This window comes from Furipterus horrens, unplaced genomic scaffold (genome assembly GCF_987537825.1).
Source record: "Furipterus horrens unplaced genomic scaffold, mFurHor1.1.pri manual_scaffold_3, whole genome shotgun sequence".
NCBI lineage: Eukaryota > Metazoa > Chordata > Mammalia > Chiroptera > Furipteridae > Furipterus > Furipterus horrens.
The window spans coordinates 138,750,952-138,763,485 of record NW_028327173.1 but is presented as its reverse complement, the minus strand read 5'-3'; the positions used below and the strand labels follow the sequence as shown (position 1 = coordinate 138,763,485).

The window sequence follows — 12,534 nt, the reverse complement described above, 5'->3', positions numbered from 1 at the left end:
TCATTATCAGGACGGGTAAAATCATAAGGAAGAAAAGGAGTATATCAGATTCCTAAGTCAACTTGGAAGAATTTCATAAAAACACTTGTAGCACTGAACACAATCAAAGAAAACCACAGCCATCTGTTCCTTGTTCCCTGTGAGTTACACCATTTCTAGACTCTACATTTTCAGGAATGAGACTATTACCTTGGGCCACTCAGAGGCTCTTTGTCTTTCTTGGAGCAGCAGAAGCTCAGGGGTCATTTGTTCTCCATCTTCATTTGGGAATCCATCTTGGGACATAGTAAGGGACAGGAGACTCTCTTCATCATAGAGCTTTGAGTGGGACCGGTCAACAGCTAGAAATCATACAGAATGTGTGACCCAAGATGAAAGAATCAAATTATATAGGAATATTATATAGGCTTTAAATAAAGACCCAAAAAATTTTGATATTTTATCAAATCAAAATCCGAATCTCTCTCAGAGGATGCATTTAGAAAAGAAGGTAAAGAGCAGAGAGGGGAGTAAAGGGAAAAACTCCCACAGACTGTCACATGCACTCACTTAGCTTCTCTTCCTTCTCATCCTCACTCTCATCAGTGCTAGAGCTGGAGCTGGACGAGGATGAGGAAGAAGAGGATGATGGTGACAGCTTACTCAAGTCCAGCTCAGAGTCTGAATCATCATCATCCTCCAGTTTGACTGGTGGGACGCTCCGGGAAACCAGAGGGGTAGTATCAGAGGGGTCTACTCGCATCTCATAGACTTGAGGGGTTGGTTGGCTCCTGGTCACCACTTCATGTTCTAGCTTTAAAGTTAGACTGTCCAGATTAGGGACCCGGACAGCTGTCTCCTCAGGTGGCTTTTCAACAGGAGCATCTGGGCGCAGGGGCAATGGCGAGGCAGTGCGCGAAGTATACTGCTGGTGTAGCAGTGGAGTAGAGCAGCGTGACAGGGATGGAGCTGGTGCTCCTGCCTGATGGTTCTGCATATAATTCATTCGGGCAGCCAGGAAAGAGAAGTCTGGGTCCTGCATGATGTTGCAGTCTGTTTGGCTCACTCCATGGCGGGCTGCCCCTCTTAGAAGTTCCCCATCATGTCGAACAGGCTCCCACCATTTGGGCAATTCAGGACCTGGAGGCTGACATAATGCCAGTCGATCTTCTAAAAGAGGGTGACATAAAACTTGTTCCCGTAAGCGCCGAAGCAATTCAATACGATAGAGAGTCCGTGAAGCCCTCTCCTCAGTGATAGGCTCAATAAACAGATTAGGGTCCGGAGGCTCTGCAAGAGAGAGAGGTGGAAGGAGAAATGAACCAAGAGTTGGTTTTGTCACCACCCATCCCCATTCATTCAAAAATCTCTAGTCTTGCTTACCATCTCCAGCTGCTGGGGGAAGACGGCACACTTGGCGGCACATGGCCACAAAGCCATGGAAATACTTGGTAAGGCTTTCATCTGTTTTTTTGTCTAGTCGAGCAAAAGTGCGGAAGCGATCCCAATGGAACTGCATCGTGTCAGGATCATACTCCACACCAAAGGTAGATACTACTCGATAGAAATCAGTTTGTTCACGCCTTGTCCATCTACAAAGGAAAGTGGAATCAGGCAACAGTGATTAGAAGAACACAAGGAAAGTGGTTACTTCTTAGTGTAACTTCAAGTTTCTGAATACACAAAAATTCAAAGTAGGGGGGGGGGGGAAAGCCCAGATAGCAAATGTAGTAAGAGGTACTCTGTAACATGAGAATACAGGAATTAGAAAGCTAAGGGGGAAAATAATATGGGCAAATAATGAGAATGACTATGTATGAGATCTTCCCAGGAGTTACAATTATGCAGAAAGTGAGGTTCTTGTCACAGATATGTACAATTAAGGGCAAAGAAGGTGGTCCCTCTGTACAGAATTCCAAATAATTTCTTCCTAAGATGGTTTTCAATAGAGGGCCTCTAGTTGAAGACCAGCTTAGAGTTCAGCCCAAATTCCCAGCCATATTTTACCGCTGCTGTTTTTCCCGCCGTGCAATTTCCTTCAGCTTGAAGGCGGCCTCACAACGCCGCCTTCTCCGGTCCCCACGCTCTGCAGCCTCTATCTTCATCTGTTCTCGCTTGTAGCTGCGCTGATAGGCTGTAACTAGGCGCCGAAGCCTAGCTGTCAGAGCAGAGCCTGGAGGCCAGAAGAGATGGCCTGGCTGTTGGGTTACCTGGGCTGTAGGAACCAAAGTTAAATAAACAGGAAGTATAGAAAAATAGTAGATATAATGCTCATATTTCAACCCACCCAAAAGCAAAGCTCTTAAGAGATCCCAGAATAGGACAGAATTCAGTCAATAATACCCCAAAATGTACCACCCCACACAAATTGTACTAGTTGACCTAGAAGTTTACCTTCATCTCCATCAATCACTGAGATCTCCTCATCCATCATCATCAAGGGATCACCCTAGAGAAGGAGATCCACCCCACAGGATGGAGTGGGAGGGAAAGAGGGGGAAGTTGGTACTCTGAAATCACTCCCTCACATGTGTCCTTCTATGGCACCAAGGGATCAAGAAAAATTTCTAATGAAGGGAACCCTCACAAAAAATTGGAAGCAACTAACTCAAAGAATAAGAAAGAAGAACCTGAAAAGTCAATTCTTATTAATGGCTTAAAGATAACAGGATTCAGGAATTTATTAAATATTTTCCAATGTCCGGCTTGGGTCCCACCTCTTCCACAAAGTCATCCCTACACTCCCCCAACTGCCACTATAATCCTTCCCATTAATACTTTAAATTCTCAAATGGCAATTATTTTCATTTTGCATTATAAATTAATCAATATACTTCAGCGTTTAAGGAATGGGAGAATGTTTATTTAGTCATAAAGAAAATAGGCTTAAATGAGTATCCTCACCTCATCATCTTGGTCCTTTGGGGGACCCTGGAGTGGTTTATATTCAGGATCTTCACAGTCCTTATCAAAGTCAACCCTAAAATTATCCAGAGGCATTAGAAAATGTTAGTAATATATCTTCTTTCACTAAGAGGAACCTAGGATGAAGAGCTGGCCAAATATACACTCCAGCATGGAATAGTCTTTTCTTCTGTGCTGGAAGGAATGGCAGGCCAGGTCCTAAGCTCTGAGTAAGTTAGCTACAGCATACAACAGAACAAAGAACTGGGAAAAATTGACAAAGTGCACTCTAAATTAATTTGAAATGAAACCATGAACAGCATACCTGCTATCTCTTGATAGCCAGTTTTATGATTTAACCCATTTCCTACCTCCTATGCAACTATCTATTTTTGTTATTTCACTTAAATGGCCCGTGCTTGCTTATTTTTACTACTTTGCTCTCTTGAGAAGGGTGATATAATAAATAATTTGCAATGAATAAATGGCCCAATTTCCTTTGCAGGTCCTTCACTAATCAAACTGAATTTGTGATCATCAAAGAGAAGCCTCTCAATCATGAAGGTATGTGGGTATTCATGAACTAAGCCAACTCTTTTACATGCCCCTCAGGTCTCCATGTGAGAAGTTTTGTTGAACTCATTGGCACCCAAAGCAGGGCAACACTGCCCTACCTGGTGGCTCAGTATTAGCATGGCAATTCATCACTGAGGCATGTACAGGCAGAATAATGCTTTGTGGGTCAACCACCCTTGGGAGATGATAAACCAGAGCTAAAATTTCCTGAAGCTCGACCATATAAGAGCCATGGGAAAGCTACAAGGCTATTATACTTCAAGAAGACCGGTTATCCTCTCAACTACTGTGGCTGTACAGAAAAGCACTGCAAAGAAAAATGGACAGAACATCAAATAAGCCATTTATGAGTAACATTAATTTTCACCTTAGTTGCATCTTATGGCAATGTATGGTTTTAGGCCACTTGACCATTTCATGAGTCCTTTCTTTTGGTCTCACTTTTTGTTAAGAATTTATCATTCATAAGTATAACCACCATTAAGAATCCCAATGGGTTCTGTCAAGGCTGGCATTATCTCTTAGCACAAGCAATTAATAGCTTTTATAGGGCAGACTCGGCACTTTAAGAGAACTGAATACCAATGCTTACCCTTCTACTATGTCAGAGAAATTATCCAATACTCGATGTTCTGCTGCAATAGCTTTGTCATCTGGCCGGCCAGCCTTTTCCAGGAAGCATAAAGCTGGGTCTGCCCTCATGGTATTATATTTTTCATAGCCTAGAAGAAAAAGGGCCATTAACTGAAGAAAATCATGAATTCATTTTGCCTTTAGGCTTATTTTGTATACTGCTGGAATAATCAGAATATAATGTATGGGCTACTTAACTTACAATGTAAAATATAGTTTAAATGTTAATTTGGACAGCTGTTGGTTATATTACTTACTATATTTAACACTTCTATTGCAATTCAGAATTATAAAGTGCATTAGTACCAGTTACTGTAGATAGGAATTTAATCAGTTTGTATAAAATGGTAATAGATTTACATAGCCATTTAACTGGAAGTCTATTATTCTTACTACATAGATGGGAAACTAAAAAAGTAAAATAATTTAGGAAAAAGTCACACATTGTCAAATGAAGGATAAAAAACTTATACCTACAGACATTAAACTTTTGATCAGTGGTAAATGAAGGAATGAACACACTTTAGAATGTTTGTACTCTTCTAAACATTGTGTCTCATAAGTAAATCTGAAACTGCAAGTGCCCATTCTTTTCCTTATCCTATTAAATTTTTCAAAAACATGTGGATCATTGCCATTACTTTTTCTTTATAGAAGTAAACAGAAAAACACCTTTTTAAAAATCATCATCCAAGGACTTTTTTTTTTTTTTTAAAGAGAGGGAGAGTAACACTTATGCAAGAGAGAAGCATCAATTGGTTGCCTCCCCTACACACCCGGACCAGGGATTGAACGCACAACCTAGGTATGTGCCCTGACCCAGAATCGAACTCACAACCTTTTGGTTACAAGACAATGCTCCAACCAAGTAAGCCACAGCAGCCAGGGCAGAAAAGTATTTATTAAAAATAAATGATATTCCAATTCACTAAGTCAGTGGGCTAGAATTTAGCACTCACTGCTTCTGATGCCTGGGATTTGTTATTAGGTAAGAATGAACAGGGAGTGTTCTCCATTTTTATATTCTATTTTTATTTCACTCAAACACTACTGTTTGCACCCATATCAGAGTGATTGCTGAACTTTTAGATAAATGAGATGTTATACAGGTAGAACACCTTCAGCAAGCCACAGGAAAGTCATACAAATTAATCATGGTTAATGACAGTGAGCACATATTACCTCCCCTGATTTGTGGAACCTTAACTTCGATGCCGGAATATATAGATTGGTAACACTTATTAGAGAACAGATGCAAGACTCCCTAAATTGGGATTTAACTATTCATCTGGTCTTTCTTTAACATCTATTTATAGGGATGAATTGCTCTGCTCTGGATATTTAAGAACTAGGTTCCCATTAAAATTTAAGTTTATTGAAGATCAATCACACAATTCAGTTATTGGTCATAAGTATTTTGCTAAATGTTCCATCTGTGAACATAAATCTACAACAGGAAAGAAACAGTGTAAGAGAAGGTACCTACCATGCTTAAACACGCCAATGAGCAGGGACTTGTCAGCCTCACTGTCCCACCATGTTGTTGGAACCTCCAGCTGATCCACTACTGGGAACCATATGTCAATCTCACTAAAGGTATAAGAGGGCAACACCAAAAATTCAAAAAGGAAACTATAAAGTAAAACACCACATTTCTATCCAAGAAGATGGACAACTAACAGTATACTTGAGAAAAAGAAGATTACAAATATTACCTAGATGTTGGTAAGTTAAAGTGTGTATTAAAAATTTTAGTGATGATAATCCTAACTTGTGAGGGAGGGTATCTATTAATATAACCACAGACAAGAAAAGGGGCAGGAGGAGTAATTAAAAAGTCTAGAAAAAAAGATGGCAGGATTAAATAGAAAAAAAATGCAAAAGTTGAACTTTTATCAAGAGAAGGATATTTAATTTCATTATTAATCATAATGTGAGTCTTGAATCTTTATATTAAAACATTTTTGCTTTGTGTGGGGAAGGTATAAGAGGGCACAGTGAGCACAGCAATGCAGAAAATTAAAATGATAATCCTTGGAGAGATTACTACAAGTATCCTCTTTTACCCATTATATAAATGCTCATGCAGCTGCCTACTTCCTTTCACTGGCATTAGATATAGAATTAAAGACCTAGTATGTAGATTTTAATTATCGGGTATCCCCAAGGTATTGGTTTGGCCAAAAAGTCCATTATATTTTTTCATATGATGGTTCTAGTAGCACTTAGTTGTCTTTAACTTCATTTGAAACAATTTTGTTAGGCTGTATTATGACAGCTGTCATATCAATGTGCATTTTTTTAAAAAATTATCAAAATAAGTGAATTTTTGTGCAGCCATTATAATACTGAAGATGGAAGAAAATATGCAACATTTTTGGCATATTTTGCTTCATTTCCAGCAATAATAAAGAAATGTGAAAAAAAGATTTGTGCGTTATATGGAGAAGGTGCTGTGACTGATTGGGTGTGTGAAAAGTGGTTTGCACAGTTTTTTGGTACCACTGACATTTTGGCCATAATTCTTTGCTGTGGGGCTGTCTTATACATTGAAAGATGTTTATCAGCACCCCTGGCCTCTACCCACTAGAAGCTAATAGCAGGAAATAGATGACATACTCAAAATATCCAAATCAATAAAGTTATTGGTGAAAATGAAGAATGTGTCTTTTTATTTTATGGAAAAAATGTAACAGACTTTTTGGTCAACCTAATAGTAGAAAATGAAATAAGCAAAACAATCTTTCCTTCAATAAGGCATGGCACGAAGGAAAATATAGCATAACTTTACCTTGCAATGGCACCCCCTAACACCTTCTCTGCCTGGTCTCCAATCACCTCCTGCCTCAGATAATATAGCATTCGTACCCGTAACAGCACCCTATAAAGGAGAAAGAAAGTGCTGGCTCAATAAGAATGTAGAAAATTTGAGGTGTAAACACTTTAGTCTTCACTAAATTCCATCCTTACTTGTTACACTGATGTTTCAAGTGCTTCTTATAACTTTCATCTTGGAACAGAGTATCAGGGTTATATTTCCTGATCCAATCTGCCTTATGGATATCAAAAGTGCTTTGTGACTTTACTTTTTTCCCCTTACGTCCACGGGGCACAGGGATGGATAGACCTGGGGAAGGGGAGACATTGAAGACTTGGATTGAGAAAACCCTTTGGACCTGAAAAGGATTAGATAACCTACAGAAAGATGAAAAGTAAAGAGTTGATAATTACCTGAATGATTCTGCAATTCTTTTGTCTTGCCATTTTCGGCAGGGCTAATCAAGTCCCAAATGAAACCTTTGATGTTTTCATCCCCACGATAGTGTAGAAGACAGTACACAAGGATGGCGCGGCAAATTGTCTCCACATCTCGTTCAGTCATACGTCGCTTGAAGCGTCCATGAGACAAGATATCTCGCCACCGTCCCCAACTAGAAAAACAGAATGGAAATTACATTAACATATTCTGGGATACTCTAATTCAGTGACATTCCCCAGTCACCCAGAATCATATCTCCCAAATGGTGGAAGACAAAAAGATATTGGGAAACTATGGTAGCGATATAAATGGAATAGTTTTTTCCCATTATCCCCTCTTTAAAATCTCCAATTTGAGAGGCAGAGTGTCTACCAGGATAAAGATACACAACCTCTGATGGCAAGGTAGGTTCTTACCCATATACCAATAGGTGCTTTTCCACCCGAAAGCAGTCAGTGCGCCCATAGGTATGATGACGGTCATGCCGGCGAGAGCGTGGCCGCTCATCATCTTCACTTTCCAAATCAGAGAATTCCACCAAGTCGTCATCTTTCAGAGTGCTGAAGTGGCGGGTCTGTTTTCGTACTCTAGGTGTGTCAATCACCAAGTTATTCTATGCAAAGAACAGAAGGAGAAGTAACTTTATGATATGATTATGGGAAAGGCATTAATTAAGATAATCATAAATTGAAAGAGCCTTGGATGTAACAACTGTAGATACTCAAAGAAAGACGTAATTTTTTAGGACATGCAAAATAATCTATAGGTACTCAGGAAGCAAAATTAAGTGATAAATATCTAAGCAATTTCTGGGGCCTACTATGTAAAAAGTTTTTACAATGGCCCTTGTATGTATAATGTACCATCATAAACCAACGTCAGCAGCTAAGAATTAGAGCGCTATTAAGATTCCTGAGAGTACTGTGTCTTTTGCACTATTTCTTCTCTATAGGAAAAGGAAGCTCACCTTGCTATTGAGTAGATCCATATCAAGGTCAGCCTTTTTGGCCCACTTTTGCCAAAAGTTGGGGTCATCCAGAGAAATATCTGTCCTATTTTCAGAAGCAACAAAGCTTGCCTAGTGAGGAACAAAGGAACAGAGTAAAGTTGACGATATCACATTTTTGAGCAATGGAAATCAGTAACTACTTTTTAAAAATGTATTTAGCTCTTCCCCAAAACAGACTTAGTGACCTCTGAAAATGGATCAACTGACCCAGAAAACCCCACAAAATCATGCAAATCAAGAGGTTAAAATCTTTAAGTTCACTTTAAGACCACTCATGAAACTGCCCAGGCCATCAAGGTTGTGCATATCTGAAAAGCCACCACAAGTATCTGATAGATGTCACTTTATAGAAGCAGTGTGTGCCATGCCGTTGTTACAATGGTGGAGTTGGTAGCTGTGCCCAGGCCAAACAAAGGGGCTAGACACAGGGTCAGTGGCCCAAAAAGAGTGCTAAATTTGTGCTGCACATGCTTAAAAATGCACAGAGAATAGTGCTGAACTTAAGGGTTTAGGTGTAGATTCTCTGGTCATTAGCACATGCAGGTGAACAAAACCCCCAAGATGCAGCGCAGAACTTACAGAGCTCATGGGTGGGTTAACCCATACACGAGCTCTCCCTGTCATATTGAGATGATCCTTATGGAAAAAGAACAGATTGTTCCTAAACCAGAAGAGGAAGTTGCACAGAAGAAAAAGCTATCGCAGAAGAACTGAAGAAACAAAAACTTATGGCCTGGGAGGAAGTTCAGCATAAAATAAATGCTAATAGTTTTTCAAAATTTCTATAAGTCCTAGAGATTCCTGTGCCTATCTCTGCTTCTCTAGCCTCTGGCACAGATACACAGATAGAACATACCTTGGCAAAGGTAGAACCCTTTCCTTCAGACTCAATGGTGATGGTTGTGGTTCGTCTTAACAAGATCTGGTCAATGTCTTCTTCACAAAACTTGGAGCCCTCATCATCTTCCTCCATTATGGCTGCATATGCTCCTTTTCGTAAAAGATCTTCAATTTCCTTCTTTGAGAATTGCTGGATCTACAAAATCCAATAACAAGGTGAAAAGACTACCAAGATAATATAATTTAACTGTATGATCATATTTTAGTTTGGTATACTTTAAGAAGTAAAAATTAAGAATCAAAATAACGTGGTCAGATTCTAGTACAAAAATAGTTTGTGTCCCTATCTATCTCTATGACCTGCTAAAAACATCAATAGAATAAAAGGACTCACTCCAGTAATGTTGCCATCCCGACCACTCATGGACTGAAGCACAGCCTTATCCAATCCCAACTTGAGGCTAGCCTTATCAAACATCTCTCTCTCATAAGAATTCCGAGTGATGAGACGGTACACCTTCACAGCTTTGCTCTGCCCAATTCGATGACAACGTGCCTGAGCCTGGTTAAAAAAACAACGGAAGGAAAGGGCAAGGATAACATAAAATTGTGGTGATGGGGAGGGAGGGGGATAAATCTCAAAATACCAATTCCATATCTATAAAGCAGCCACGAGATCAACTCAAAATCAAGTCAATTTCTAGATAAAATTATTACCTCATCACACAGACCAGGGTTCAGTAAACCATGGTCTGCTTGACCACCTGTTTCTGTAAATTAAGTTTTACTGGAACATAGCCCGACCCATTCATTTATATTCATTTACATATTGTCTATGGCTGCTTTTTTGCAATAAGAGCAGAGGTGAGTTACAACAGAAACTATAAGTCCCACAAAGCCTAAAACATTTACTATCTGGTCCTTGCAAGAAAGTTTGCTGACCTCTGATCTGAGTAAACAATTCCATACTCACCAGAGAACAAGTATTTCTAAGATCCCGAACTTCTGGAAAAACCTCCCAGGTTAGGTAGTTAGACCCTAAGACAATGATTTCCTTACCTGAAGGTCATTTTGTGGATTCCAGTCTGAATCAAAGATGATGCAGGTATCAGCAGCTGTGAGATTAATACCAAGTCCACCAGCCCGGGTGCATAGCAAGAAGACAAAGCGGTCTGAGTCAGGCTTGCTGAAGCGGTCAATAGCAGCCTGTCGAAGGTTACCTCTAACTCGCCCATCAATACGCTCATATAAGTACCTGTGTGTGGGAGTCACAGAAAAAAACTTTTAATTGTCTAAGCAGAAAAAGAGCAAAAGAGCAGAGTAGGATCAATACCAGTACCTCCATATCTTTAGCTGACCAAAACATTAACAGAAAGATGAGAATGAGAGTCTTAAATACTTCTCTTATCCCAGTACTTATCAAAATTAAATGCTGCTCCTACTTTTTGGCAGTCTTGTGAGGAAACAATAAACACAAGGCAAGGAATGACTCTTTGCTCACCTCCTCTGGATTAGATAATCCTCTAGGATATCTAGGCAGCGTACCATCTGGGAGAAGATCAGAACCTTATGGCCACCAGCTTTAAGTTTTGGAAGTAACTTGTCAATAAGAACCAATTTACCAGCTGAACGAACCATGGCCTGCAAGTGGAAGTCATGAGGTATAATATGGCAAGCTTCTCGAAATTCTGTTAAGATTTTTTCTTCTGCACCTGTCAAAAGAAAAATCAAACTTGATGGTGAGATCCAGAAAAATATACTAAGGCCATAGGTTATTTAACTAAGATAAGGATGTGAAGAAGAGAGAAATCTGACTTGAGATCAACATTGTCACACACAGAATTTAGCACCCAAAAAATCCTAAATCACCTTCAATTGTGTTACAGTAGTCCCTCTCTATATCATGGTTCACTTATAGCAGCCTCACCGTATCGCGGGATTTTAAAAAATATTATAATTTATTATTTATCGCACATTTTTTGCTATATTGTGGGATTTTGTGGTACTATATATGTATGTTGTTAAAGTTACGTAGGTTTAAGAGTAGAATATGTTTAAGAACATAAGTAGTGTTTATAAAAGTGTGGAAAAGGTTCATAAGGGAGTGGGAAAGGTTAATAAGGGGCTGGGAACGGTTTATAAGTGTGTGGGAAGGGTTTATAAAGCCTTAAAATATATATAAATACGAAAATAAATGTAAGGTTCCTTCTTCGAGGATTTTCACCTATCACGTGGGATGTCTAGAACGTTAATACCCGTGATAAGTGAAGGAATACTGTATATAAAATATTCCAAGGCTTAAAATTATTAATAGGGTAAAAAAATATGTAAATGTATGGACAAAGACATGCAAACCACTATTAACACCCCACTAGCACCCAAGACAAAAACAGCAAAATGGAGTGCCAGTAAGGACATTTATCCAGAGAACAAAATGACTTGTGTGGTTATCCATGAAATTCCAAACAGCAAACCCTATTTAAGGAGATTATGCAGGATCAAGGGGACAGAAAGAACTAGAGAAAGATATTTCACATAAGAGTTGTTTCAAAAGGAGAATTCCCCTCTACTCTCAAATTAGGCTGAATCCGTCAATGCATCCATTGGGAAATATAATTTAGAAACTAAAAAGCTAATACAGAAATGGCAAATATTTTACAGAAATTTCCTCACCATTGATGAGATATGGGTGGTTGCAGCATTTACGCAACTCCATCATTGTATTGAGTAGATTAGGCATGTTAGTATGACCTGCCCCTTTAGAAAGAAAGGAGAAATTCTTTTCCAAAATAGCCCGGTAATATTTCTTCTGGATGTTGGTCAGCTCTACTTCAATAATAGTTTCCTGCTTGGGTGCCAGGTTTTTTTCAACATCCTCTTTCAGTCTTCTCAGCATCATTGGCTTGAGAATGGCCTGTAGCTTTTGAACCTAAAGCAGAAAGAAGTCATTAACACATGACAAAGTTCTAACATTATGTGGAAACATTGAGAAATATGAGTTTTCCAGTGTCTGAAAAATACGGATTTTGGACAATGCCACAAATGATGTGGACACAGGCTATAAGATCAGAAAGGCCCTTGATGCTTATGGCAATAGATACCTATCTAGTAAAAACTTTACCTTTTTTTTCTGGGGTTAGCACCTCATCAGACACAGGCTTCCTACCTGTTCCTCTGTCTTGAGATCCCCAAAGTCCTTGAGGAACTCTGATTCTGAGGGAAACTGTGATGGTTCCAAGAAATGAAGCAAACTGAACAGCTCCTCTACAGTATTTTGCAATGGTGTTCCTGTGAGTAGCACTTTGTGTTCCTAGAAATGGAGAAAATGGAAGAT

The 12,534-nt window shown here is 39.3% G+C and overlaps 1 protein-coding gene and 1 non-coding gene across 6 annotated transcripts in view; both read right to left on the bottom strand.

Annotated features, from left to right (window-relative positions):
- Positions 1-12,534, bottom strand: part of CHD8 (chromodomain helicase DNA binding protein 8) — a 57,478-nt gene that overhangs the window by 5,821 nt on the left and 39,123 nt on the right. For 2 of the 5 annotated variants that reach the window (XM_090270309.1, XM_090270313.1), the window contains exons 15-34: positions 12,367-12,510; positions 11,874-12,129; positions 10,702-10,912; positions 10,260-10,455; positions 9,595-9,762; positions 9,217-9,396; positions 8,940-8,996; positions 8,319-8,429; positions 7,768-7,964; positions 7,324-7,523; positions 7,063-7,243; positions 6,884-6,973; positions 5,579-5,682; positions 4,052-4,181; positions 2,884-2,959; positions 2,374-2,428; positions 1,987-2,194; positions 1,363-1,571; positions 550-1,269; positions 190-341 (exon numbers count right to left, since the gene is read on the bottom strand). In XM_090270309.1, the coding sequence (XP_090126435.1) occupies positions 190-341; positions 550-1,269; positions 1,363-1,571; positions 1,987-2,194; positions 2,374-2,428; positions 2,884-2,959; positions 4,052-4,181; positions 5,579-5,682; positions 6,884-6,973; positions 7,063-7,243; positions 7,324-7,523; positions 7,768-7,964; positions 8,319-8,429; positions 8,940-8,996; positions 9,217-9,396; positions 9,595-9,762; positions 10,260-10,455; positions 10,702-10,912; positions 11,874-12,129; positions 12,367-12,510 (3,645 nt within the window). The remainder of the gene's footprint in view (positions 1-189; positions 342-549; positions 1,270-1,362; positions 1,572-1,986; positions 2,195-2,373; positions 2,429-2,883; positions 2,960-4,051; positions 4,182-5,578; positions 5,683-6,883; positions 6,974-7,062; positions 7,244-7,323; positions 7,524-7,767; positions 7,965-8,318; positions 8,430-8,939; positions 8,997-9,216; positions 9,397-9,594; positions 9,763-10,259; positions 10,456-10,701; positions 10,913-11,873; positions 12,130-12,366; positions 12,511-12,534) is intronic. The other 3 variants (XM_090270310.1, XM_090270311.1, XM_090270312.1) reach the window with 3 other exon arrangements.
- LOC150016122 (small nucleolar RNA U6-53/MBII-28) lies at positions 3,487-3,596 on the bottom strand. Its single transcript, XR_016510381.1, has one exon. It is a non-coding gene; the product is annotated as a small nucleolar RNA U6-53/MBII-28 (small nucleolar RNA).